The sequence below is a fragment of the Acomys minous genome, assembly GCF_964271855.1.
Source record: "Acomys minous genome assembly, chromosome: 1".
Classification (NCBI taxonomy): Eukaryota; Metazoa; Chordata; class Mammalia; order Rodentia; family Muridae; genus Acomys; species Acomys minous.
In genome coordinates, this window is record NC_140483.1 from 95,440,813 (window position 1) to 95,468,657 (window position 27,845).

General features: G+C 48.3%; 1 protein-coding gene across 3 annotated transcripts; it reads right to left on the reverse strand.

Annotated features, from left to right (window-relative positions):
- Nucleotides 1-1,814: 1,814 nt before the first annotated feature.
- DCAF12 (DDB1 and CUL4 associated factor 12) lies at nt 1,815-26,556 on the reverse strand. Of its 3 annotated transcripts, XM_084775690.1 has the most exons (10): nt 26,522-26,556; nt 26,399-26,435; nt 23,083-23,337; nt 12,687-12,893; nt 10,920-10,980; nt 8,126-8,319; nt 6,912-6,977; nt 5,092-5,254; nt 3,175-3,353; nt 1,815-2,648 (listed from the first exon to the last, which is right to left on the reverse strand). In XM_084775690.1, the coding sequence occupies exons 1-10, from the start codon at nt 26,539-26,541 to the stop codon at nt 2,490-2,492; spliced, it is 1,341 nt and encodes a 446-aa protein (XP_084631816.1). In that variant the 5' UTR covers nt 26,542-26,556; the 3' UTR covers nt 1,815-2,489. The 3 variants fall into 3 exon arrangements, with proteins under 3 accessions (XP_084631816.1, XP_084631814.1, XP_084631815.1); XM_084775688.1 differs by lacking the exons at nt 26,399-26,435; nt 26,522-26,556 and adding an exon at nt 24,300-24,741; XM_084775689.1 differs by lacking the exons at nt 26,399-26,435; nt 26,522-26,556 and adding an exon at nt 23,605-23,715.
- Between the last annotated feature and the right edge of the window lie 1,289 nt (nt 26,557-27,845).

Sequence of the window (27,845 nt, forward strand, 5' to 3'; positions counted from 1 at the left end):
CTACCCTCTTCATCGAGGTCCCAAGGTGAGTCTGGTCTGAATCAGTCTATAATGCAAGTGGCAAACCCCAGCTATAGCTCGCGTGCCCTGGAAAGCAGCTGAGTGCTTTGTGGCAGGGGACTAGTTGCTGCTTTTGCTCAGTGAGTGTCCTAGCACTGCTGGGCCTTTCAGAGTTAGCTGCATGAAGATGGTGTGACTTCCCGGTCTTTGGGAAAACCATCTTTTACTGTGGCCATTGTGTCTACCTTATGAAGAACAGCGAAGATGTATGCCTTTAACTGCGACAAGGCACATGCAGCCACCTTGTCATTCCCCATCACTGACCCTGGCTTATGGTGGGGCTACTCAGCTCAGCCACCCCTGCGAGCCTAAGCTAGTGTTTTGTTTCGTTCAGTCACTACACTACTTCCCCTGGGCTGTACCCCAGAGCCCAGCCAAAGCCGGGGAGCAGGAGCAAGCCAGGTGGGTACTCTCACCTTGACAAATCCGAGCACGCCCTCAACCAATGCTTTGGGTTTCTTCCCTGCCAGACGTATTCACTCAGACAGCTCTGCACTAGGATAGTATTTATTTTTCCTTGGCAAAAAAGTCAAATGCTACATTTTTAAAAAACAGAAAATCTCAAGACAATCAAAAGCATCACAGGAGGCAGTCTGGCGACAGCACGAAACATCCCACTCAAGAGTTTCCTTCGTAAGCGCACAGGCCAGTTTACAAGGCCAGAAGTTCTGTGAGAACCAAGACATCTACAGCCTGTAGTTTAGTAACAGAAAAGATTAAGACAAGATTCATAGCGTCCAGCATTTTGCTTAATTTCCTGTTCATAGCACCTATTTCTCTAGGTTACAGGATGCATGTTCTAAAGCCTGCAGCACACGCTGTGTCCTACCAGGGGCTTGCTGCTTCCCTCCCCAGCGGTCCACAGGATGCACGTTCTAAAGCCTGCAGCACACGCTGTGTCCTACCAGGGGCTTGCTGCTTCCCTCCCCAGCGGTCCCTGCCATATGGATCCTCTTTTGACACAAAGAGAAAAGTGGGAAGAACTGGGCAGCAGCTGAGGAGTGGGCACAGGACTATGGCTCCTCTTCTCAGGAGTGGGGCGGGGAAAGGTTCCTTTCGACATGATGTGTGAAAGAACAACTGGCTTGACAGTCAGTTGCCTGCAAGTTAAAAAACCCAAAAACCAAAACTCACACTAATAGATCAAGAGAGGAACAAGCAAAGTACAATGACATCGAGCTGTCACACGCAGTGATGGCGGCACAGCCACCTGTGGCTACCCCAGGTATGAGCCCGAGAGGAGGGTGATCTCCGTTACTGAGCGCCACTGCATGAAAAAGCAGACACCACACAGCATCACCATAAACCACTCCTTCCTGGACAGAACCCAAGTAGAAAACACCACAACTGGAAAAGTTCCTCCCTGGAGTCGTAGCAGGGTACGAATGGTAACCACACTGAGCTCGAGACTCCCTGCTCTTGGCCAGATCAGACCCCGACAGAAGCAGGGACCAGGGAGAGGACTCTCTTTACCTAGACCACGAAGTGCCCTGCAGTCTCCAGAAATGCACCCAACGTTTTAGCCGAGTGGCCCGGGCTGAGCAGACAGGCAGTTAGGAAGTGGAACACGTCCCAGGTGGGCAGGCCAGGTCCGGCTGGCTCACACGAGTCCTGGCATGAAGCCTCTGCTCCAAGCCTGCTAGTCTAACTCATGAGTTTTCCTGGTGTGTTTGTTCCTCTAAGTTTTCACTTCCTACAATGTCAAACTTTAAAAACACATACAGGCTAGCCCCAAAGCTGGACTCTGAGTAAAGTTGTTTCTTTTATAAATACTTTAATTACAGATAACCCTCACTCCAAGTAGTACCAGGGACGCAGTACGATCAGGCACACAAGCAACCACTCTAGTGTGTGTACACACACACACACACACACACACACACACACACACACACACACACACACACACACGGCTCTCAAACTTTCACAGAAAGTCTGACAGCTACCACATAATTATAAGGGGCCCTACTTCTCAAGTGAAGTCAGGGTAAGAATGACCTTGTCATTCCAATGTAAAGAAGCCAGAGAAAGGAGAATGTGTGTCACTTAAGGAAAAAATAAAATTAGGAAATCTGTATCAATGTTTGGTTGAGAAAGCAGAAGGGGAGGGGGAGAGTAAAATTCTGACTACTGAAAAGTGAAAAGAAACAAAAAAAGAGCTACTCAAACAGACAAAACAAACAAACAAGCAAAAACAAAACAAAACAAAAAACACCCTTAAATCAACAAATCACCAACCAACAAAAAAAAAAAAGTCCCCCCCTTTGGCTTTCTGAATAGAGCCTCTTCTTAGTAACTGCCTACACAGTGGGCAACTGCGTCTGCAGTCCACAGAAGAGTCCTCCACAGCTGGGGATCAAAAGACCAAACAAGGAAACTGAGGGTGGAAGTTAGTGTAAATCTGCATTTTGGGAGAAAGTTAGTTGTTATTAACTCCACAGTCCAGCATAGTTTCCATGGAGACCAGAAGGGAGGGGACCTCCTGCCACAAAGAGTTTCGTTCCCGACGAGTCGTAGCAGTGGGTGTAAACAGCGTTGGGGAAGAAATCAATGTCCGAAAAGTAATTCCTCCAGGTTTCATCATGATTCTGTGGAAGAGGAGGAGACTGTCAGGAGCTCTAGGAAGAGCAGCGAGGGACAGGACTGTCTTAGGGTTCTGTACCATTACCTGAGGTCACACAACACGGTTTCAAGGACACTGGCCTCATTTTCCCAACTAAACAAGATAAAAAATTGGTGCGCTGAAAGCAAGTCTTCAGCAGACAGCTCTGCAGACTCGCTGGCAGCAAGGGCAGCAGGTTCCTCAGCTTTCTGGCTCTGTAGTCTCTTGGAGGAAATCTGAAGGCACCAGCAAACCTTACTGGGCCTTTCATTTGCTTTGCGGTCCTCCTCCAGTTTAGAGTGCTGAGATCACAAGCACTTGCCACCGCTGCCCTACTTAGCCATTTCCCCCAGAGCCAATAAGCAGACACAAAGGCCAAGCCAGGGAAGATGCTTTTCCCTGCTCTAAGGCATGTCAATAGTGAAAGCAGCAAGGAGGGGAACTTGTCAATCCCAGTGAGGAGCGAGGTGACAGAGCAGACACCCCCTCCATGTCAGGCTTGGCTTACTCACCAGCCAGCCCTTGCCAGTGGTTAGTTTCAGGTTCTCCCCTGCGAGTCTGGGCTTGGACCCATAACAAGCTGAGAGCTTCTCTTCCAAAAATCTCTGAGCCCGGATATCATAGAACAGCAGGGAGCCCTGCCCTGTGCCCACAGTGATGATGTGTTCGTAGAAGCTCACCGACCGGATCCCTGAGGGAGACACAGACATCAGAGGGAGCACAACACAGACACCAGAGGGAGCATACCCTGAACCCAGATGGCACTGTGCCAATGGTAAACACAAGTCATGGTGACGACCAGCACCCTCTGCTAATAAGACAAATTACTGAGGAGACCCACACTGTTTTTTGCCAAAATATGTACATGTGACTGAAGTTCTCTGTGCTCCACACCCTGGGGAAGCCCTGGACTCGTCTTTCCTAACTGCTAGCTTTTCTCTACCCTGTTACTCATACTATTTTTGTTTGTTTGTTGTTGTTTTTTTTTCTAGACAGGGTTTCTCTGTGTGCTGAAATCTCTGAATTCGCGGCCAGCCTGGTCTACAAAGCGAGTCCAGGACAGCCAGGACTGTTACACAGAGAAAGCCTGTCTTGGGGGGGGAACCTAAAAAAAAAAAAGAAAAAAAAGAAAAAAAAAAAAAGAAAAACTAAAACCAGCCAGGCCAGGCGTGGTGGGCCAGGCATGGTGGCGCACACCTTTGATCCCAGCACTGGGGAGGCAGAGGCAGGTGGATCGCTGTGAGTTCGAAGCCAGCCTGGTCTACAAAGCGAGTCCAGGACAGCCAAGGCTACACAGAGAGACCCTGTCTCAGAAGGGGGGAAAAAAGGAAAAACCACAGCCCCCAAAGCTAAACCCCCTCCTCACTGTACCCCACTCCAGCTTTCATTCCACCCACTGCTCTCCAGTCTCAGATGCACACACTGTAACTACCTAACATAAGTCCAGCCGGGCGCGGGTGGCGCACGCCTTTAATCCCAGCACTCGGGAGGCAGAGGCAGGAGGATCGCTGTGAGTTCAAGGCCAGCCTGGTCTACAAAGCGAGTCCAGGACAGCCAAGGCTACACAGAGAAACCCTGTCTCGGAAAAACAAAAAACAAAACAAAAAAACCCCCCATAAGTCCTAGGGCGGGCAAGAAGGCTCAGCAGTAAGGGTTCTTGATGCCAAGACTGACCACCTCAGTTTGATTCCTGTGACTCCCACCGACGGAGAAAACCAACTCCCTCAAAGTGTTTTTTGAGACAGGTCTCTCCCTGTGGCCTTGGCTACTCTGGACTTGCTTTGTATACCAGGCTGGCCTCGAACTCAGAGTATCTGCCGGCCTCTGCCTCCCCAAGTGCTGGGATTATAGGTGTGTGCCCCTGTGCCTGCCTTGCTTCTAAATGTTTGAATTCCTATGTGTACTGTAAGTGCGGCTGGCCATGGAGGCCAGAAGCGGGTGATGGATCCCCTGGAGCTGGAGTTACAGGAAGTTGCGAGCTATTTAATGTGGGTGCTGGAGCCTGCTCAGGTCCTCTGAAAGCACAGTAAGTCGTCCTAAGCACTGACTTTTCTGATGTGCTTTCCACAGCATTCTTAGTGGGAGGACACGAGTCATCAGAAAAACATTTTCTGAAACCTTAAAGACAAGTCTACTCACTGAAGACAGTGAGTGCGGCTCTCAGGATATGCTATTTGGGTAGAGGCTGGGGCTGTGGGCACAACTAAGAGGCAGAACATTTGTGAGCAAGTGCAGAGGCCTGGGTTTGAATCCCAGCGACCACAGACGAGAACTAAAGCAAGTGCTTTCCTCAGCTTCTCCAGGTGTAACTGTCACACTTTACACTGTACATCTTTATCACCACATCCAAAAGTGATCTCAGGGTCCCCTAGCTCCTCCCCCCACTAATGCACCCATTCCCAGTGCAGCTGTAAGTCTGAAGGACTCACCACTGCCTCGCTCCCTGGAGCAGACGGACTTGACGTTGTAGGACGGCTGCCGCGGATCCAAGAAGGAGACATGTGCTTGAGAGCCCACGGCGTACACTGACCACTCGCTACCATAGGCCAGACACACGTTCTCTCGACAATACGGCAATTTGGTGGAAAGGAGCTGAATAGAGAAGATACATCCGTCAGAACATAAAACGGACGCGGCTCTGCGCTCCTTCCTGCGGCCTTCTTTTCACAAACTGTCTGTGTCAGGGCAGTAAAGGAGTCACTTCTGGGCCAGGGGAGGGAAAGCTGAATTCAATCAGTCTCCATCTGCCATCCTTGTGGACTGGCCTCCATAGGAATTCAAATATTTAGAAGCAAGCCAGGCGCAGGGGGGCACGCCTATAATCCCAGCACTTGGGGAGGCAGAGGCAGGCAGACCTCTGAGTTCGAGGCCAGCCTGGTCTACAAAACAAGTCCAGGCCAGCCAAGGCTAACACAGAGGCCCTAGTCTCCACCCGATGTATGTAATAACTATGCAAGGCCAATGGAGCGCCACACTGCAGTGACGAAGGTCACCCCCGAGCCTTGCCTCCTCTTTAGAAAGCGCTCAGCACAGACAGTACAAGGGGCATGGAAGACATGGACAAATGACCCCCACACTTCACTGCACAGAAAGGTTGCTAGCGAGGTTTTCTTGTCACTCCCTCCTCCCCAAGATGGAGTTTCTCTGTGTTATCCTGGCTGTCCTGGACTCGCTTTGTAGACCAGGCTATCCTGGAACTCACCGCCATCCACCTGCCTCTGCCTCCCAAGTGCTAAGATTAAAGGTGGGCGCACCACCAACCAGCTTCTATTTGCTTCTTAATCATGTTGCTGCAATCTCAGGTCTTGTTAGAAAGACTTTCCTGTAATCCTGGCACTGGGAGGCTGAGGGAGGATCCTGAATTTGAGACAAGGCAGGGCTACCTAGTGCCAATCTTTTTGTTTGCTTAGTTTTGCTTTGTTTTGGTTTGGTTTTTGAGGCAGGGCTTCTCTGTGTAGCCTTGACTGCTCTAGACTCGCTTTGTAGACCAGGCTGTCTTCGAACTCACAGAGAAACCCCCATCCTGAAAATCCAAACAAAACCAAAAATTCATTCCATTTTCTCATCATGTTAGAAGATTATTAAGAGATATTTTATCTTAGTTTGACTGCTTTTCAGTTGTTAGGAGCACCTAACATGTAGTTTTCACCTTGACAACCGTGCCAGATAGTCAATCTGTAACCAGTGCTTACATTGCCCTGTGGCCTAGAGGACTAATGAGAACCTTCTTTACTAAGTGCCCTGCAGGCTGAGGCCTCTGTGAAGGCATCACTGCTGGTACAGCAGGAGGTGGGCTCTCTAGGATTAGCATGGTGATGGCTGCCAGTACTCCAGGCTTTGAGAGGTATTTTAGAAGCGGAAGATCACGAGTTTAAGGCCAGACTGGAATAAATTAAGAAGAAAGATACACAACCGGGTGGCGGCGGCGCAGGCCTTTAATCCCAGCACTCGGGAGACAGAGGCAGGAGGATCGCTGTGAGTTAGAGGCCAGCGTGGTCTATAAAGTGAGTCCAGGACAGCCAAGGCTACACAGAGAAACCTTGACTTGGGAAGAAAAAGGGGCGGGGGGGAAGATACACAGACAGACTTTGCATCCAGGGAAGTATGCCGGACTCTCAACTTCATGAACTGTGCTGTTCCACTCCTGGACCTTGGGAGAGAAGGTGTTTTGGGCAGGAAGTCTGGGAGAATGACAGTGTTCTGACCCTAGGGTGAATTATCATATAAAACCACCCAGCCATGCTCGCACCTTAGACAGTGTGTTTTCAGCCTTCCAGAGATGAAAGTAGCCATCCAGTGACACTGCTCCCAACTCCTACAAGAACAATGAAAAGAAGTTGTAATACCATCTGCAGCAAACTCAAGAATCCGAGAGCTGGGCTCGCCTGTCCCCCACTCCTGTCCCTAGGCAATCAGATTAAGGATGCCAGCAATTATCAGCTCCACTTTGCCCCACGGACTGTAACTAGATAGTTCCACAAAGCAAGCGTAGTCTGACAATCACACAAACCCACATCTGTGCACGCAAACATCCTTTCCATGGCTTTGAGTCCCAGCTTCCTCCAGACTATTAGAGCAGAGCTGTGAAAGGCTGCTTCTCTCAATGTGGGAGCTGTAGGTGCAGAGGGAAATCCACTGCCAGTCAACCACCTTTCGGGTCAGAGCCTCGTGCATGTGCTGCTCACACCATGCACACGTGCAGGCTAAACACTCACACAAGTTTTAAAAATGACTGAAAGCTGGCAGTGGTGGCTGTGCACACCGTTAACGCCAGCACTTGGGAGGCAGAGGCAGGCAGAACTCTTTAAGTTCAAGGCTCAAGGCCAGTCTGGTGAACAGAGCGAGTTACAGGACTGCCAGGGCTAGAGGAAAACCTGTCGGTCGATAGATAGATAGATAGATAGATAGATAGATAGATAGATAGATACATACATACATACATACATACATAGATACATAGAAAGAAAAAAAGAATGAATCAATCAAACGGGGCCTTTTCCAGGTCTTACAGTAGCCTGTCTCCTTCCTGGGCTCTGGGTCTAGCCTTAGGTTCTACTCACAACCTCACTGTCAGGAGATCTGACATAGTGATGTAAGTGAAACTCATTGCAAGTGTGAGATAAAGGAAGTGGTCAAAAATGAGAAGCTTAAAAGCAGGTGATTGCCTTTAGAGGTAAGCATGAAAATCAACTCCAAAATAGAAGACCTAGCAAGGAACATACAAACGAGGCAGCGTCGGATTAGCTGGTCCCAGGGAAACCATGAACCCGACCACAAAACGGTGCAGCAGAGACACACACGCTGGGCGTCACGGCCTCAGATGTCACTTCTCACCAGCATCCCAAAGCCTCCTCTAAAGACGTGGCCCAAGAGTTAAAGGCCACATTGTGCAGCAAGCCCTGCCTTGGAGGGAAAGGACAGTCAGAAAGAACAGGCTCCTGAGGGCGTCTGGTGAACTCATACCTTGTTCTTGCTGTTGAAGGCTAATGCCCGCACCTTGCAGTTGTCCGGGTTTGTGTCCTCCTTGGGGATATCCTTTAAGGCCTTGTGAGTGATGTGAGCATAGACAGGGACTGGTGACACATTATGTCTTGCATCGCTTTTAGTCAATACATCATCTGTCACCTCCCAGAGTCCCATAGAGCCATCCCGCGAGCCTGCAGTGTTGGAGAGTCACAGATGTCAGATGTACTTGACCCTCCATGAGAAAACCCCACAGATGACACATGGGTCTTTCAACATCCTGCCTGGCACTGAAACTGGGCTATATAGTCCACCCCAAACATTCAGTGTGCTTTGCTTTAAGAAGGATTTTATGGGGCTGGAGAGATGGCTCAGGGGTTAAGAGCACTGACTGCTCCTCCGGAGGTCCTGAGCTCAAGTCCCAGCAACCACATGGTGGCTCACAACCATCTATCCTGGGATCTGATTCTGGCCTGCAGGTGTACATGCAGATAGAGCACTCATTCTAAATAAATAAATACTTCCTTAAAAAAAAAAAAAAAGAAGAAGAACAAGAAGGATTTTACTCTGTAATCTAGGTTGGCCTCAAATTTACAACAGTCCTCCTGCCTCAGCTGGGATTACAAGTGTGAGCCATCACATTCAGTCCAGATCTCTTCATCTAGACTTCTTCTCCAGAAACATCTCTTTATATTCAATTTTAGGGAGCCAATTTAAAGAGCCCTGCCTGCCTCTGCCAGGGTGTGGGATTAAGGCATGCAACAGCACACGTGGACAACAATGAACTCTCAGTGTTGGGGATATAACTTGACAGAGGACTTGTCTAGCATTCACACAAATCCTGGGCTCAACCCCCTGCATCCTGTAAAGCTTGGTATGATGCTGTAAGCCCTTGGGATGTGCTGGACGGCATTCTGAGCTCCAGTGAGTTTGTGGTAAACATGAGCTATATGAGACCATCTCAGGTTTAAAAATAAATGTGGCTGTTTTTGTGCTAGGAATATAAGTCACATATAGAATAGTTGCCTAAGGACAAGGACTTGATATCTGTTAGTTTGTTCCTTCGTTCATTCATTCATTCATTGAAAGACATTAAAGACATCCTAGCTATCCTGGACTTCTTTGTGTAGAACAGGCTAGCTTCAAACACAGAGACCCGCCTGCTTCTGTCCCAGGAATGCTGAGATTAGAGGTGTGCCCCACATGCTTGGCTCCTGAGTTCAACTTTATAGACCAGGCTGCCCCCAAACTCTCAGCAATCTGCCTCTGCCTCCCGAGTACTGGGATTAAAGGTGTGCGCCGCTGCCACCACCATCTGGCAAGTGTTCTTTTCTTTACCCCATGCCCAGCACTGAGTTCATTCCCAGATTCTCACAAACTCAAAGGGGGAAAAAAAAAAACCACTTAAAAAAAAAACTTATCAGCCGGGCGTGGTGGCGCACGCCTTTAATCCCAGCACTCAGGAGGCAGAGGCGGGCGGATCGCTGTGAGTTCAAGGCAGCCTGGTCTACAAAGTGAGTCTAGGACAGCCACGGCTAACACAGAGAGACCCTGTCTTGAAAAACCTAAATAAATAAATAAATAAATAAATAAATAAATAACTTATCTCTGAATGTACTACAAAATAAAATGATGTCATCTACAGCAAAACATTTATGTTCCCATTAGGAACAATTCACAGCATAAGGCTCATACACAAAGATATTTATTTACTGTTTGTGTCCTCCCACTTTTCTCCTCTATCCAATTTAATTTTTTGAGACAGGATTTCAGTGTAGCCCATGCTGGCCCATGGATGCCCGATCTTCCTGCTTTCACCTCCCAAGAGATGGAGAGGAAGACAGAACTAATACCAAGAGTTGGCTCTGATCTCCACATGTGTGCCAAGGCACGAGCATCCCCCACATGCAAAATAGTGAATCAATCAATTAAATAAAGAAGGTGGGCTGGGTGTGGTGGCAGAGGCAGACGGATCACTGTGAGTTCAAGCCCAGCCTTGTCTACAAAGTAAGCTCAGGACAGCCAAGGCTACACAGAGAGACCCTGTCTCAACAAAACAAAACAAAACAAAGTGGAATGACTGAAGAAAATACAAAATCTCCCAAGCTGGGCATAATGGGTCACACTTATAGTATCAACACTTACAAGGCTTAGGCAAAGCCAGACAATGGTGGCGCACATCTTTACTCTCAGTGCTCAGGAGGCAGAAGCAGGCGGAACTCTGAGGGAGTTCCAGGGCAGCCATAGCTATTCAAAGAAACCCTGCCTCAAAAAACCAAAAAAGGTCTGTGTACAGAAATTGCTGCAAGTTCAACACCAGTATGGAGCAAATAAGAATTCCAGACCAGCCGGGCGTGGTGGCGCACGCCTTTAATCCCAGCACTCGGGAGGCAGAGGCAGGTGGATCGCTGTGAGTTCGAGGCCAGCCTGGTCTACAAAGCGAGTACAGGACAGCCAAGGCTACACAGAGAGACCCTGTCTTGAAAAACAAACAAACAAACAAACAAAAAAGAATTCCAGACCAGCCTTGGCTACAAGGTGAGACTTTGTCTCTCTGAAAAAAAGAAGTGGTGTGGGGGAGTCTGGGAAATGTGACTGAGAGTGGTAAAGGCACCCAACCAGCACACCCATGCCCTGATTTCTACCCAGCACCACCAAAGGAAATGGATAAAGGAAAGTAGGAAAACAAATAAAAATCTGGCCTCTGCTGGTTTTAGTGGTTACACTCTAGCACACTCTAATCTTAACTGTCCTCTCTGCCACATCACCTCTTCCTAACAGAGGGCAACTTTACCAGACACTGCCATAGTATCGTTGATCCATGCAATAGAAAAGATCCAGTCCTTGTGTCCATCCTTAGAGGGGCAAGTGACATGTACAGAGAGGAAAAAACAAGAACAACAAGATTAGTAAAATAAGGACTGCGAAGAATACTTCTGAAAATGTATAGGTCTGACTGAAAATAGCTTGTAGAAATTGTAAGTACGAGCTGGGCGTGGTAGCACATGCCTTTTTTTTTTTTTTGTCTGTTTGTTTGGTTTTTTTTTTTTTTTTTTTTTGAGACAGGGTTTCTCTGTATAACAGCTGTGGTTGTTCTGGACTCTTTGTAGACCAGGCTGGCCTCGAACTCCCAGAGATTCGCCTGCCTCTTGGCGCATGCCTTTAGTCTCGGCACTTAGGAGGTAGAGGGGGATCCAGGACAACCAGGGAGCTTACACAAAGAAACCCTGTTCCCTTCCACACCCCCCAAAAAACCCAAAGCAAAACAAAAACTCTAAGTACAAAAGGACATGGTTGTCCAAGCCCGTGATTCAGGAGGCTGAGGCAGAGGATTCCAGCTCCAGGGCAGCACAGGCCACAAATGGAGACCACAAAACAAAACAGGGCCAGCAAAACAGCTCGGCAAGGAAAGGTGCTTGCTGCCATGACAGATGGCCAGAGTTTGATCCCAAATGCCACAAGGCAGGAGGAGAGGACTGACTTTCCCAGTGTCCTCTGACCTCCACATGTGCACCCACACACCCACACAAATCAGTGAGTGTGAGACAACAAGCAGACAAAAGCCTGGCCTCTGACGTCCTTAACCGGCAGGGTAAAAGTGCTTATCAGGGGAGAATCAAAGCCAGAACCTGCAGACAGTGAGAACGCCCAAAACAGGCACCTGCTCTTCATCCCACACCTGGGAGGCAGGAGGAGCTCAGTAAGTTCAAGGCCAGGCTGGTCTACATAGAGAGCTCCAGCATAGCCAGGGCTACACAGAGAGAGACCCTGTCTCAAAAGAAAAACCAAACAACCCACCCCCTCAAAACCAAACCAAAATGCAAAAATAAACAAAACACCAAAAAGCAAGAACAACAACAACAAAACTGTCCAGTGAACACACAGCTTCCATCTTTCTACCCCAGTGTCTTGTCTTCGCCTGGAACATGTCTCCCTGGTCACCTGTCTCTGTCTTCTCTCTGAGACAGCATCCCCTCTCCCTCTCCACCCGTTAGCCTGTGGGTCCTCCTCCTTCGTGGCTACGCTGGCACGCTGCTGATGGCTACTGACTTGTATGTCTACATGTCACTCTCAGCACTATAAAGGCTTTAGTAGTTTCACTCATGCTATGCTTCTGGAGCCAAAAACAACACCTGACCACAGACGAATCGGTAAGTTCACTTTCAACAGGGAAATGGGAGATATGTGGATTCGGTGAACTGGAAAACAGCCTACTGGGGCTGGAGAGATGGCTCAGAGGTTAAGAGCACCGCTCCTCCAGAGGTCCTGAGTTCAATTCCCAGCAACCACATGGTGGCTCACAACATCTATAACGAGATCTGGTTCCCTCTTCTGGCATGCAGGTGTACATGCAGGCAGAATACTGTATACATAATAAAAAAATGTTAAAACCCCCCCCCCAAAAAAAAGGCCTACTGTTACCACAGAGGTGTGCCATTTGTCCCTTCTAGCAAAGGCATGGCATGTCCCGGGATCCCAATCTTAATCCTGCTCTCTCTTCCACCCCTTTCTAGGTTAGGAGACAAGGCTACTTCTAACTACAACCAACGGGGAAACTTACATCACCCACACACACAGGATCTAACGTAGGCAGACGATAGATGGCAAGACTGTTGGGGTTGTCTCCTCCAGTGGCTAGGAGCGTTCTAGAAGGATTCAGCTCAATTGCATGGATGCCACAGCCCTGCTGAGTCACGCCTCCAGGCTCCCGGTCTTTCAGAATGGGAATCTTGGTGATCTGGCCTGTCTGGACATCCACTACGAAGAGCTGCAAGGGAGAAGGGGCACATAGCGTAGTGTCTACTTAAAGCAGTCAATGCTGTTCAATTCTCTGTGGAGCGCTCAGTTAGGGTCTACTGTACAGCAGAGCCTGGAAGTTTTCTTTGTTGTTTTCGGTTCTGAAACAGGGTCTTACTGTGCAGCCTTAGCAAGGCAGGAACTCGCTATGTAGACCAGGTTGGCCTTTAGCAAATGGAGATCTGTCTACCTCTGTCTCCCAAGCACATAAACACCACATCCAGCATTTATTTTGGAGACAGGGTCTCACTGTGAAGCCCTGACTGGCCTGAAGTCTCTATGTAGATTAATGTGGCTTTGAGACTCACAGAGATCCACCTGCCTCTGCTGGGTGCCTCAGATTAAAGGTGTGCACTGCCAAACTCTGAACAACTCTCAATTATTAATGGTATGGCTAAGGCTACTAGTCAAGTAAAACATGAAAATAACGTAAAATAACTTAAAGTTAGAGTTAAGTTAACATTATTTTTTTTTAAAATTTTTTTTAAAAAAGTTTAACATTCTACGCCGACAGATTAGAAAGTATTAAATGCTGTCTGTGGTCACACCACCAGAGCAGATCTCATAAGCTAAGCAGGGCTGGGCCTGGTTAGTACTTGGATGGGAGACTACCTGGGAATGCCAGGTGCTGTAGACTTAATAAATAAAATTTAAAAACCAAACTACTATATTTTGCCCAGGCTTAACATGAGGTTATTTACTCTTTCCTTCTATTCTGGGGTCCAAGGACTGACAAACACCTTCACTTATTCAAACCTCTCGCTGGCTCTTTTTTCTTATTGATACACAACTGTAGTGGCATACACCTTGAATCCCAGCACTCCAGCGGCAGAGGCAGGCGGATCACTTCGAGTTCGAGGACTACCTGGTCTTACAAAGTGAGTCCAGGACAGTCAAGGCTGTACAGCACAATGAAACCCCTGTCTTGGAGCCCCACCCCCCCATGCAGAAGGATCAGAATTTTGGGGTCCGCTGGGCCACATGAGACCCTGTTGCAGAAACTGAAGCATAGAGGGCCACAGAGGCCAGCGTCAGGACAGGCGCTGCTCCTGCAGAGGCCAACATCTGGGTCCTAGCACCAACACAAGGTGGCTCATAACTGCCTGTAACCACAACTCCAGGGGGATCCAATTCCTCTGGCCCACGTAGGCATGTTCATTAACATGCTCACAAGTATGCACACACACACGACTAAGAAAAAGAAACCTTAAAATAGTAATATACAATTACTTTATTAGTTTTGCAGGGTATTAGGAAAGGCTTAAAAACTGATGTGGCTTGGAATGCAGAGGGCTCAGGCAATCAAAATCAAACCCTCACTCTTGTACTTACAGAGGAGTGCCCAAGTACCTAGGGCAGGGCAGAATGTACTGCCTCATCAGGGGGGCACTCAGATATGGGGGAACTGGCACAGAATTGCTTCCCACACTGATGAGGGTGAAGCTTCAATGCAGATCTCTATCAGACACTCAGAATGGGCTGTTCACACTAACCTACTGGGATCAGTGAGGGACGCCTCAGGCTCTGGTTCCCTAAATCTTCCCTTCTAGGATGGGGGAAAAGCCAAGCAAAGCTGTTGCTGAGAAAGATGTAAGATTAGTAAGCAGGGCTGGAGAGATGGCTCAGTGGTTAAGAGCACTGCCTGCTCTTCCAAAGGACCCAGGTTCAATTCCCAGCACCCACATGGGCAGCTCACAACTGTCTGTAACTCCAAGATCTGACACCCTCACACCAACGCACATAAATTAAAATTAAATAAAATATTTATTTAAAAAAGATTAGTAAGCAATGTATGTAGGTGGGAGAGTGAAGACACACATGAATGCTCCTGCAGACAATGGCTCTCAAGAGGAAAGGAACCTTACAAAGTTACTGAAAACAGTACTCTTTCTAGAATGGACCCCAGTATAGAGAGGAGAGCTAATATAGGCTGGTTTTCCAGAGTAAGATAAGCTGCCCTGGGCCATCAAGACCGTGTGTAGATACCTAGTGCCGAGACCCCTGAGACTCACAGTGGAAGGAGAGTCAATTCCCTCTAGTGTAAAGAGAGAGCTTGATACTGACATTAAAGAAAAAAAGAAAAAGAAAAAAGAAACGTGGCGCACACCTTTAATCCCAGCACTCGGGAGGCAGAGGCAGGCAGACCACTGTGAGTTCAAGGCCAGCCTGGTCTACAAAGTGAGTCCAGAACAGCCAGGTCTACACAAGAGAAAACCTGTCTCGAAAAACCAAAGAAAAAGTGCCATGTGCCACCACCGCCCAGCCAGGCTCAAGCTTCTTTCTGCTCTATCCAGAACCCTAGCTAACGGAGTGGTGCTGCTCACAATTAAGGTAGTCTCTCCACCTCCAGTAACCGAGATCCCCCCAAGTTCAAACATTGTGTATTTATTTGTGTGCACAAGTGTATAGCATGGCTGATGTCTGGAGGGCAGATGACAACCTACAGAGTTCTCTCTTCTTTTACCACTGAGTCCCAGGGATTAAACTCAAGTTAAACTCGATACCAAGCACCTTCACCCGTTGGACCGTATTGCTGGCTCACTTTACTTTTGTGTATGTGTGTGCAGGGTCTGAACTAGGATTCCACGGTGTTTCTATAGACTTTCTTTGGTGGGGTGGTATTCTCAGACAAACATTGTCCAGGCTGGCCTTGATCTTACTCTATACTCCAAGCTAGCTTTGATTTTGTCTTTTTTGTTTTTAAAGATTTATTATGTACACCAGGTTTTGCCTTCATGTACACCTACAGGCCAGAAGAGGTGTTTATAGATGGCTGTGAGCCACCATGTGGTTGCTTAGGAATTGAACTCAGGACCTTTAGAAGTGCTCTTAACCTCTGAGCCATCTCTCCAGCCCTTTGTTTGTTTGTTTGTTTGTTTGAAAACAGAGTCTCACCATGTAGCCCAGGCTGGCCTGGAGCTCATACAGCTCTGCCTGCCTCTAGCTGGGATTGCAAGCCTGTGCCAGCAGATGCTGTTCTACATTACGTACTGTTTGTCTCAGGTAGCCTCTTACCTTCAAACTTGCCACACAACAGATGCCCTTGAGCTTCTGAGCCTCTCAAGTGCTGGACACACAGGTGCCTGGCACCACGCTCAGCTTTCTACATAGTTTCTCAGAGCTACAAAGTACTTTATAACATAGATAGACTAACATTTAATGAATACATTCCCTATTCTTCAACATATATGCTGTGCCCAATTTTTTCATAAGATAAATGATCAAAAGTTGGGCACAGTGGCATGTATGTTTGGTGTTCTGGTTTGGACAAGAAACCAGTACCTCATCTTCTGGGAGCACTTATTTAATCAGTACTTGATAGAAGATTTTCATACTCCAACACAGTATTTGGTGTGTGTTGCTGAGGGTCGAATGCTTAGCCTCAAGTACTTTCTTGACCTACATTCTCAGAATGGTAAACAGGCATGCAGGCACGCACGCGAACAAAATAGATTTGTTTGGTTTTCAAGACAATGTTTCACTGTGTAGCCTTGGCTGTCCTGGACTCACTCTATGACAAGGCTGGCCTCAAATGTACCTCACCTGCTGGCCTCCTGAATGCTGGGATTAAAGGTGTGCGCCACCATGCCTGGCTTAAATAATGATTTTTAGTATATATATATATATATTTATAGATAGCATAGCTTTAAAAAAAAAACACTGCTGGGCGGTGGTGGAGAGAAGCCTTGTCTCCAAAAAAACAAAAAGATAAAATAAATAAAGAAAAACAAAACAAAAACCAAAGTTGAAAAGAGTTTCACTCCAACCCAGGCTAGCCAAGCCCTATCGTGCAGTCCATGGTGGCCTCTTTCAGCAGTCACCCTGCCTTGGTCTCCCAAATGCTGGGATTAAAAGGTGTGCTCAGCCACTGCCAGCCAGGACTGTGCAGACACTGACTGAGTGGTCTAGGGGCATTCATTGACAAGGTCTGAGAAGTATGGTTTAAATACAGAGAACCAGGGGTCACACTTTGGGTCAGCTTCTCTTATCTTTTAGGATAGGTTCAGTCAGGGAAGGAATACTCCTTAATGTCACCAGGACACGCTTAACTTGTCTTAACTTCCCGTTCACCTCCCCACCCTCCCACCCCCATTTTTTATTTTTGTTTTTTTGAGACAGAGTTTCTCTGTGTAGCCTTAACTGTCCTGGACGCACTTTGTAGACTTGGCTGGCCTCCAACTCACAGAGATCTGCCTGCCTCTGCCTCCCGAGTGCTGGGATTAAAGCTATGTGCCACTACCACCTGGCATTACCCCGTCTTTTTGAGACAGGATTTGTGTAGCCTTGGCTGTCTGGGAATTAGCTCTGTAGACCAGCTGGCCTCAAATGCACCTCCCAAGTGCTGGGATCAAAGGTATGCACCACCACTGCCTGGCTTCTTTTCATTTTTGGTGCTGGTGTCACACATGGTAAGCACATACTTGTCCACCAAGCTATACCTGGCCCCCTAACTTCTCATCAACCATCCCCAGGTACTAATATTTTAACAGGAAAAGGTCCAGCCGCCACAGTGGCACACATCAGTAATCCTAACAAAGATCCAGCTAGGATAAAAGGGCATGAGCACCAACAGGTCCACACGTTCCTTCTCTGTTCACTAGCCTCAAATAAACTACTCCTGCAAAGACTGGCTCAGATCACATCTAATTATGCAGATGTTACCAACCAGAAGTACACATGTTCAAAAGGGCATAGTAGTGTACCTTTGAGTTCACACATATCTGATCATTGTGGTGACTGAAGATGTGGAGAGGGAAGCTGACATTTCTGTCCACCCCAGAGAAGAGGTAAGATCTAAGGTCTCCTACAATGGGGCACAGTCTTGGACAGCCAAGATGTCACCAGAATCCTTAGGGGAACACTTCACTGAGTAACACTGTGTCCCCTTCCTCCTGCTCCTCATGCCAGGCAGGGTGCTGCTGGGTGGTACAAGAATATCATTATTTTCCTTGCAGATGGAGGGTGGCCTAAAAAGGACAAAGTAAACACTATATACTAAACAGGTCCAAAGCTGTGCTCTGCCATCCAAAAGACAACAAGTAGTAAAATAAAACATCACACCGAGGCATAAACTTTTTTTTTTTCTTCTTTTTTGACAGGGTCTCTCTGTGTAGCCTTGGCTGTCCTGGACTCAGTTTGTAGACCAGGCTGGCCTCTCGAGTTCAGAGACCCACCTGCCTCTGCCTCCCGAGTACTGGGATTACAGGTGTGCACCACCACTGCCCAGTTAGTGATGTGGTATTAAGGATTTAACCAGAGCACTGCACTATGCAAGCACTTTATGCTGTGTACCTAGCCAACCCTCTCAGAGACATTCCAACAAGTGGTACTGCACTCAACTGCTGGCTCTCCATAGCCACTCCCTCTCTACTGCTGGGGGACTGAACTCAGGCCTTGTATTTTACTATCTAGCCAAATTGCCAGATCTCTCTCTCTCTCTCTCTTTTTTTTTTTGGTTTTTTTGAGACAGGGTTTCTCTGTGTAGCCTTGGCTATCCTGAACTCTTTGTAGACCAGGCTGGCCTTGAACTCACAGCGATCCACCTGCCTCTGCCTCCCGAGTGCTGGGATTAAAGGCATGCGCCACCACGCTCGGCTCCCAGATCTCTTTTTATATAGTGTGTGTGTGTGTGTGTGTGTAGAGCACACACATGCCATGGCTGCACATGTAGAGGCCAGAAGACAACATCGGAAGTTGTTTTATCTTCTACCTCGTTGAGGTAAAATCTTACTAGTTTCTCTTTGCACAGGACGTATTCTGCCCACTCAGTCATCTCAATGCCCTTACGTTGTATTTTGAGACAGGGAGTCACTAACTTGCCTGGGTTAGCCAGAACTCATTCAATAGCCCAGGCTAATACTGACTTTTCTTTTCTTTCTTTCTTTTTTTTTTTCTTTTTTCTTTTCTTTTTTTTTTTGAGACAGGGTTTCCCTAGACTCGCTTTGTAGACCAGGCTGGGCTCAAACTCACAGCGATCCACCTGCCTCTGCCTCCCGTGTGCTGGGATTAAGGGCGTGCATCATCACGCCCGGCTTAATGTTCATTTTTTAAAAAATTAACTGGGGGGGTGGTGGATTTTTGAGACAGGGTTTCTCTGAGTAGCCTTGGCTGTCCTGGACTCATTTGTAGCCTAATCTGTCTGCCAAGTGCTGGGATTAAAGACTTGTGCTACCACGCCATTTTCTCTCATAGTAAAAAACCATGGCAGTTCCTCCTGGACTTTTTTCTCCTGAGCAGTAGTCTAATCATATTGTCCCCATGTTTCTCCATAACCCTACAAAGTAGTCTTAGACTGACAGGCTTCCACAGTCCAACCCTTTCCAACTCTCCTCTAGATGCCTGAAGCTTGTTGTATTGAAATCTCAATAATAGAGACACACACACACACACACACACACACACACCATGGCTTCAGTATATAGCTACGGTTGGCCTTGAACTCAAGAGATACACCTTGCCTCAGCCTCCCAGCTAGTTTCCAACCTTGAACTGGCGCACCAGACAACAAACCCAGGAGGACCCTCTGCCTCAGCCTCAAGGGCTGCGGTCTCACACAGCTAGTTTCCAGAGGCCTGGCATATCAGAAAATGCTATTACCGTTTTACAGAAACAAAACCAATGCCAGTTGGAACATAGAGGCAAGAGGATCAGGAGCTCAGGGCAGCCTCTGGATACCTGAGATCAGGCTGCAACTCCACCCACAACAAAGCTAAAGGCCAAAGATAAAGAGAAGTATCTGCTAAATGTCACAAAGCCAGGGTGGGGAGAGGGGACCTTACTGTTCCCTGCTTTGATTCTAAAAGCTGAGCAAAGATAAGCACCACTATACTTTAAAAGGAAAACAGTGCCTGGCATGGCAGTGCACAACTTTAACCTCTGACTTAGGAGGCAGAGGCAAGCAGATCTACAGACAAGTTCCACAACAGCCAGGGACACAGAGAAACCTTATCTCAAACAAAACAGTAACAAAAATATAGCTTGGATCTGTGGGGTTTGTCTCTGACTTTCTTGCCTGTTCTATGGACCCTTTTCCTCCAACTGGCTTGCCTCGCCCAGCTCTTGACAGGAGGGTTTGTGCCAAGTCTTACTGTAACTTGTTATGCTGTGTTCAGTTGATGCCACTAGGAGGCCTGCTCTTCTCTCAAGGGAAATGGAGGTGCAGTGGATCTGGGAGAGGGGGTGTTTGTGTGTGTGTGCGTGTGCGCGTGTGTGTGTATGGTCTAGGAGGAATGTGTGAGAGAAAACTGGGGTCTGAATGTAATGTAAAAGAATTAAAAACCCACAAACAACAATAAAACAGCTGGGGCTGGAGCACTGGCTACTGTCCCAGAGGGCCTAGGTTTGATTCCCAGCATCCACATGACGTCTAACAACTGTCTGTAACTACTGTAACCACTTCTGGCCTCCTCAGGTTTTCTGCGCACATGGTGCACATACATACACACAGGAAAAGCACCCAGACATATCAAGATGAAAAAAATAAAACAGCCAATTGTCATAGTTCCTGTCTATAATGCCAGCTGTTATGAGGCAGGGACTAGGGGACTGGGAGACAGGCATAGCAGTTAGGGGACAGAAGTACTTGCACACGTCTTTGATCCTAGGATCGGGGAAGCAGAAGCAGGCAGATCTCTGCGACTTCAGTGCCAGCCTGGTCTACACAGGGCAGCCAGGGCAGAGACAGCAGACAAAGACAGGTAAGTTAGGAGGGGACTGAGCTCAGTGGATAAAGCAGCTTGGCACCAAGACTGAGGACCCAAGTTCTATTCTGAGCCCACACGGTGGAAGGAGAGATTAGCTCAACTGCCCTGACCACGCTGTAGCAAATGCAGCACCCACTAACACACATGAAATCTAAAACACAACTATAAAATAGGCTCTTAAGTTAGGAAGACAGAAGTGGGTGCTAAGAGTAAATTTGTAAAGAACACATTTCCTGTTCTGTGTTTGGGTGTTTTGTCTGTGTCTACATAGCACAAGCCTTCTACTCTTAGAGGCCAGAAGATGGCACCAGAGCTACTGAGGTGAGTGCAGACGGTTGTGAGCCACTATGTAGGGCTGGGAGTTAAAGGCAGTGAGTGCTCCTCACTGCTGGGCCATCTCTCCAGTCTCAAGTTTAAAAAAAGCATTGAGAGTAAATTCAATCAGTTAATATGCTCATCCTCAAAATATTGTCACTGGATTAAAGAAACAGGAGAGACTTTTCCTACTCCAAGTGTCAAGGATGATAGTTTCCTAAACCGCCAAGGCAAGACTGAAACCAGAAAAAGGAAGTTTTGTGCAGGCTTGCTACTAGCACCTAGTTTTGAAAGCGTTATACGTAAGAAAAGCTTAGCAGAAGTAGTGAAAATTTGGCCCCAGCCACTGTAGTATCATTTCCTTCCTTAAAACTAATTAAAAATTTGCCTAAGACCTTTATAAAGACACTTCTGGCTTTTGTTTTGACATCCTATTTATATTTGGCGTGGGCTTACATGCCACGGCAGGCGGGCGCAGTTCAGCTGTGGTAGTTTGTTCTCTTTCCATCACATGGATTTTGAGGGTCAAACTCAGGTTGCCGAGCTTGGCAACTTTTGCCCACTGTGCACCCAAGATATTTTTCCTTTTAAAATGCATGATGATGATGATGATGGTGAGTGCTGTACACCTCTGAAAGCAGGCCATGGCAGGCACATGGAGGTCAGAGAAACCAGCTATGCACTCGTCCTCTTCTTCCACCTCTGTGGATTCAGGGGATCAGACTCAGGTTGCCAGGCTTGGGTGGCAAGCTTCACCCAACAATTTCACAGGCCCATGATTTTCTTGATGTAGAGTAACCTCTCTTTTAGTAACCCCAGATGTGTTTTGGTCCAGAATCAATTTACTCGCCAATATAACATTACCTGTCTCTTCACACTAGGCCAGTTAAACACAGAGCAAGGGCCAGACAGCATCATTTACTCAGCTCTAGTCCTGTCTCTTCTAGCATCTATGACTTCTGTAAGGTCTTGCTGTTTGTACCCTTATTTCAAACACATACTTTTTTTTTTTAAGGTGGAACATGCCACAGGCTTGTGTGTCTTCCTTATGCAGGGGTCACGCTAATCTTCTCTGTAGAGTCCCAGCTTAAGTACATACACTGCTGAAGCAAGCGCCACATCTACTCTTTCAACTCTATTCCTGCCTGTAACCATATTGGTTAGAAAGCTTAAATAAAATTTCCCCTCTGGCTGGGCATGGTGGTGCACACGCCTTTAATCTCAGTACTTAAAGAGGCAGAGGCAGGCGGATCTCTGTGAGTTCAAGACCAGCCTGGTTTACAGAGATTTGTAAGGGAGAGAGGAAAATTAAATGTGACATGAGTGTAGGGGAGTAGTTTTAAAGAAGAACAGTTATTAAGTAATTAGAGAGGATTTTTTTTTGAGACAGGTTTTGTTTGGATAGTACGTGAAAATAATTATTTGCCTTATTTCTACCTCCTCCCAAGTGCTAAATACTTCTGTATCAAAGGTTGATACATAGCAATTCAGCAGTGACTATCATGTATCCTAAGTGATGCAGACATCCATTTCTGTCCTTTGAGGCATCTTATTTAGAAGATGAGGCTAAAACGTTAGTAGCAGCAGGAGCAGCACACAGTCAGGGGCCTAAAGCCACCATCAGCTGAAGCCATCAGAAGATGCAGAGGTCAAAGAGAGGACTGCAGAGTGTGGGGGGGGACGACAGGAGCACCTCTCTCTAGTGTGTGTGGGGGACAGGAGCACCTCTCTCTAGTGTGTGTGTGGGGACAGGAGCACCTCTCTCTAGTGTGTGTGTGGGGACAGGAGCACCTCTCTCTAGTGTGTGTGTGGGGACAGGAGCACCTCTCTCTAGTGTGTGTGTGGGGACAGGAGCACCTCTCTCTAGTGTGTGTGTGGGGACAGGAGCACCTCTCTCTAGTGTGTGGGGGGGACAGGAGCACCTCTCTCTCAAGCCCTCAGACCCACACGTGGGCCCCACCTTCCCTGAAGGACCTCCTTGTCCTAACACCTCTACTTAAAATCTCTCAATAAATTCCAACTCTGCTCCCCACCCCCTCGCCCTCCCCCCCAAAAAAAAAATGTAAGCAGGGAAGATGAGCAGTGAAAAGGCTCTAGAGTGAAGTCATTCATCCCAGGAAAAAGAGCCCTCCTGTTACTCACCGTGTTGCATTTTGTGCCACACACCACTTGCCTATGATTCAACCACTGAGAAGCAAACACTTTATTAAGGGTCCCAAGGTGAAATTCTCGCTCCTTTAGGAGACTGGGAAGTTGTTGCGCTGCGTAAGCGTGTAACACCCGAGAGTAGTTGGTTTCACTCTGTAGCCTGACTTCCCGGTTCTTCAGGTAGTACACTAAGGACCTCTTCACTGGGGGTAGTCTTTTTCTTTTGTGCAGCGAGTGATCCCAGCCAAACTGTGGAAACCAATATGAGAAATCAGCCGTCGGCCACTTCTCTTTTAAGAAAAGAAACCTTACTGTATCATAGAAACACAGCCAAGCTTTCGGTCCTCCAGGATTTACATAGTCAAAATTTTAACAGACAGATTCGCAACCCACAAAATACAGCCTATCTCGTCTAGCACCAAAACTAGCCCTCTGAGAAAAGTGAGGACTCAGAAACACTCTATACCCAGGTGCCCTTGACAGGGAAGAAAATGAGGTCCGTATTACCGAACCCACCTGGGTTGCATTTCTAACTAGCCCCCTTCTCCCTCTCCGCCTGTGCTCCCCGTAGAGCATAAAGGGTTTATAGCTCAACGAGCCAGACTGGGGTCCCGGATCTTCCAAGGGGCGCGCGGGGCGGGGGGGGGGGAATGTACAGTCAATGGCCGCTCATCTGACACCGCGCGACTCGCGCTGCGGGCAGTTTTAGAATTCGGGGGGCGGGGGAAAAAAAATGAAATACCAACGGGGTGAAGAGCTCGAGGTACCAGTGTCGGAATCCTAAGTCGGAGAGGCCTTTCTCTCCAAAGGGGGCAGTGTTGGGATGACACCTGGTCTTTCTTCCAGGTGTCTAAAGAGCCGAAAGGACCAGCACTCTATCGGGAGATGGTCTCCTTGATAAGAGACAATCGGCCCATATTCCCGGTGTCACTTCGGAAGGCCGGTCGTCTTCCGACTTCCCTTGACTTCAGTTTCTCCTTCCTCCAGGGCCAAGGAGGCCCTCCTGGATGGAGCTCTCTGTTCCTAGCAGCCGACTTCCAGCGGAAGGCGTCATGTTGGAGTTCCGGCCCGCCCGCACGCCAGCACACTGCAGAAGGACTGGCCACCGGGGAGCCTGGTTCTAGTCCCGCCCTGGGCCCTCGTTCCTGTCCCCACCAGCTGGAACTCCCTAAGGGGTCCTGGCATCACCACCCAGGCCTGTGAGCCCTCACCTGCGGGCCCTGGGCGTCGCTCCCGGCTCCTGGCGAGGCAGGCGCTTTCCGCTTCCTGCTAACTGCTTTCCGGGCCATAGTGGGCAGCGCCGCCGTGGCCCCGCAGCCACATGGGGCGGAGGACGCAAGGGGCGGCAGGGCGGCGGGTCATATACCGGGCCCCGGGGCCGCGCGCCTTCGAGCGCCCGGCCCGGAAAGCGGCCCGGATTCCGGGCGGCAGCCGATCAAAGAGAGGCGCGTGAAATGGAAGGAGGCGGGGTGTGTGTGGGGGAATAATCCGGGTAGGGGAAGGGAGGAAAGGACGGGAAAGGAAAAAGGAACAACTGCAGCTTTCCGACAGCCAGGTCTGGGAAAGGACGGCGAGCGGCGAGAACCAAAACACCCCCGCCCTCTCCACCACCCCCGCCGCGCACGCGCATGCGCCCCCGTCACTCCTGCGCAGCCGCACATCGCAGCGCGTCGCCACGGAGACGCCGCCCAGACCCGCAAGGGGAACTGGTGTCCTAGGAGAACTTCCGCTTGCCTCCTGCCGCTGGCGGTTTAGCTGTGTGGCCTGCCTTCTGGCGTGCGGAAGTAAGCGTGAGCCGCGTCGCTGGGGGGGCGGGGGAGGAAAAGAGGAATAATCCCTTCCGATCACAGGCCGCTAGCCACTATGGCAGGATTGAGGTATTCTAGAGAACCTTTCATCCCCTGGTGGGTTTCCCTGGGAAGTCTCATGCTGGAGAAGGAAAAGACAAGGACACAGATGCAAGCCAACCGAGGAACTTGACTCCAGGAAAGAGCTTTCACAGTTCAGAAAACTTGCCAGATTACTTTATGGGAGAAACTGGAGGTGAACCGAGACGGTGCAGGCGACCACACCTTGACAAGGACTGCTTAAGGATGCATACCTCTTGCCTTCTGTTTAAGCCTTAAACGAGACCACGTCAGAACCCTGAAGATGTACTTGGAGAAGAAAATTGTCGCAAGATGCCTTTGTTCTTTCCAGTATGGCCAAGTTAAAAACCTCCTTTTTGCTGGGCGTGGTGGCGCACGCCTGTAATCCCAGCATTCCCGAGGCAGAGGCAGGCGGATCGCTGTGAGTTCGAGGCCAGCCTGGTCTACAAAGTGAGACCAGGACAGCCAAGGCTGCACAGAGAAACCCTGTCTCAAAGAACAAAAACAAAAACAAAAACTCCTTTTTAAAAAATTTTCATTTCTACTTTGCCTTTTTGGTTGGCCTGTTGAGAATGAGTTTGCTAAGGCTGCTAGAGCCCACAGCGCTCAAAGCGTTTCCTACTCCTGCCTCACATTTAGCACGTTTCCCCAAATCTCTAGCAAACCATCACTGGGCGTATAAGATTGGACACCGAGGGAGGCAGAGAATCCTACTTTACCATCCTTCAGGATGGATTCAGGGTAGGAAGACAGACACAGCAGCAGGATGGTCTCACATCAGAGCACCTTGCCAGAGCTAACCCAGGAAGACACACACACCCCTGTGACAGCTTTCCCCACAGCTGGGGAGTCCTCAGAGTCCACTATCCATTTCTCCCTTACTCTGCAGCCCGCTCTCCATCCTGACTCCTGTCTAAACCTTGTCGCTTTCCAGCCCCAGAGATCCATCTGCCTCTGCTTCCCCAGTGTGGGGATTAAAGCCCTGCCTCTACCAAGACTAACAAATCACTTTTTTTTTTTTTTTTTTTTTTTGGTTTTTCGAGACAAGGTCTTCCTCTCTAGGTCCCCAGGATCTGCTGTCAAAGTCACCCTGCCCTACCCTTGTGCTTCAGGAAATGGGCCCAATGCGATAATTCATGTCATCGCCTGCCCCTCTCTCTCTCTCTCTGTTAAGGAGTTGAATCTTGAAATCACAGAGAAGAGAGTGGTCGTTTGTTGGCATGTCAGTCCAGTTTGGACTAGCACTGGTCACCAAACAAAGGGGGATGGCGTGAGGATCACCCCGCCGCCATTTTCTGAACGTCTGGAGGAACATGATGAGTGCTTCTACTCTCCTCAGGCCGAGAAACCCTTGGAGGAAGCAGGGTGCTCTTGCTTGAGGCTGACTGGCCCCAGGCTGAGGTGCCCAGTTACCTGGCCCCGTCAGGCTACACGCCTCATACCTCCAGGGAACTGTGTTGGCCCATCTGCAGTTTCTGCCTACAAGAAGATTTGATTTGTTTTCCAGACTGAAATGATGTGCCACCATCCCAAATCAGGACTGCAACTAACCCCTACTATACCACCTTGGGAAAGGCAGTCCCATGTTTCTTGATTAGACTTGTCCCTTCAGAGATAAACACATTATGAACGGGCAGGCTGTGGCAGCTTCCTTTTTTTTTTAACTCTGTAGTTCCAGTTCTGTCTTGCCTCACAATGCTCTGGAAGACCCAGGAGTCCACTGGGCAAGTCTGGAACCCTTTGAGGGTCTCCAGGCTCCAGTTGAGTGGGTCTGGCATCTTGGTGTCTTGAGTCCATGTTGGGACACACTGGACACCGATGCAGGTTCGTTCTGTGAGTTGCCCTGCACACTGATGTCCCAGGCTTACCATATCACACCTCATCCATATCACACCTCATCCATATCACACCTCATCCGTATCACACCTCATCCATATCACACCTCATCCGTATCACACCTCATCCATATCACACCTCATCGTCTCTGTGGAAACGGAGTACAGGTGCTCTTGGAAGACAAGAATAAGTTAATAAAAAATAATAAAAAAATAAATTTTATTTTATTAGTTTATTCATATTACATCTCAATGGTTATCCCCTCCCTTGTATCCTCCCATTCCTCCCTCCCTCCCATTTTCCCCTTACTCCCCTCCCCTATGACTGTGACTGAGGGGGACCTCCTCCCCCTGTATATGCTCATAGGGTATCAAGTCTCTTCTTGGTACCAAGACCAGTTCTTTAGGCCAGAGTAGACTCACATTCCCTATGTATCCAAGGGTGACTTTGGATCCTCCTATTTGTGTGTCTTGCTATGGTTGAAGACATATAGCTGAGCCCAGTTAGTGCTGTGCTGAGGATCAGACCTAGGGCTCTCCCTGCGCTAGAGAACTCTCGCCAACTGAGTTAAGTTCCCTTTCCTTGTTTTGTCTCATTTTTTTTCAAGTACATAATTCATGAGAGAGATCTTCAGTATATGCAAGGAAGGCAGATTTTTTAAACAATTTGTTTATTATGTATACAGATCTCGTCATAGATGGTTATGAGCCAACATGTGGTTGTTGAGAATTGAACCCATGACCTTTGGAAGAGCAGTCAGTACTCTTAACCTTTGAGCCATCTCTCCAGCCCTTGTCTCATTTTTTTAGACAGGCTCGTGCTGTAGGCCAAGTTGGCCCTGAATTCCTGGCACTCCCCTGGCCTCAGGCTCCTGTGAGCTAGCTAGGATTACATATGTGAACCACTATGCTTGCCTTTTCTTCCTTAAGAAGTACTGTTTTTGTTTCCCAAGATGCCCTTAAACTTCCTGTCCTTCTGTTTGAGCCCTCCAAGTATGTGCCACAATGCCTGGCTCCTTACAATATGGATGTATATAAGTATATATTACATGTG

Bases quoted from the DNA above. Each gene is read 5' to 3' on its own strand.
- DCAF12 (XM_084775688.1), bottom strand. From the start codon at position 24,377: ATGGCCCGGAAAGCAGTTAGCAGGAAGCGGAAAGCGCCTGCCTCGCCA. The intron at 23,338-24,299 runs GTGAGGGCTCAC...TGGTTTCCACAG, and splicing joins GCGACGCCCAGGGCCCGCAG to TTTGGCTGGGATCACTCGCT. The intron at 10,981-12,686 runs GTAAGTTTCCCC...TGCCCCTCTAAG, and splicing joins ATCCTGTGTGTGTGGGTGAT to GATGGACACAAGGACTGGAT.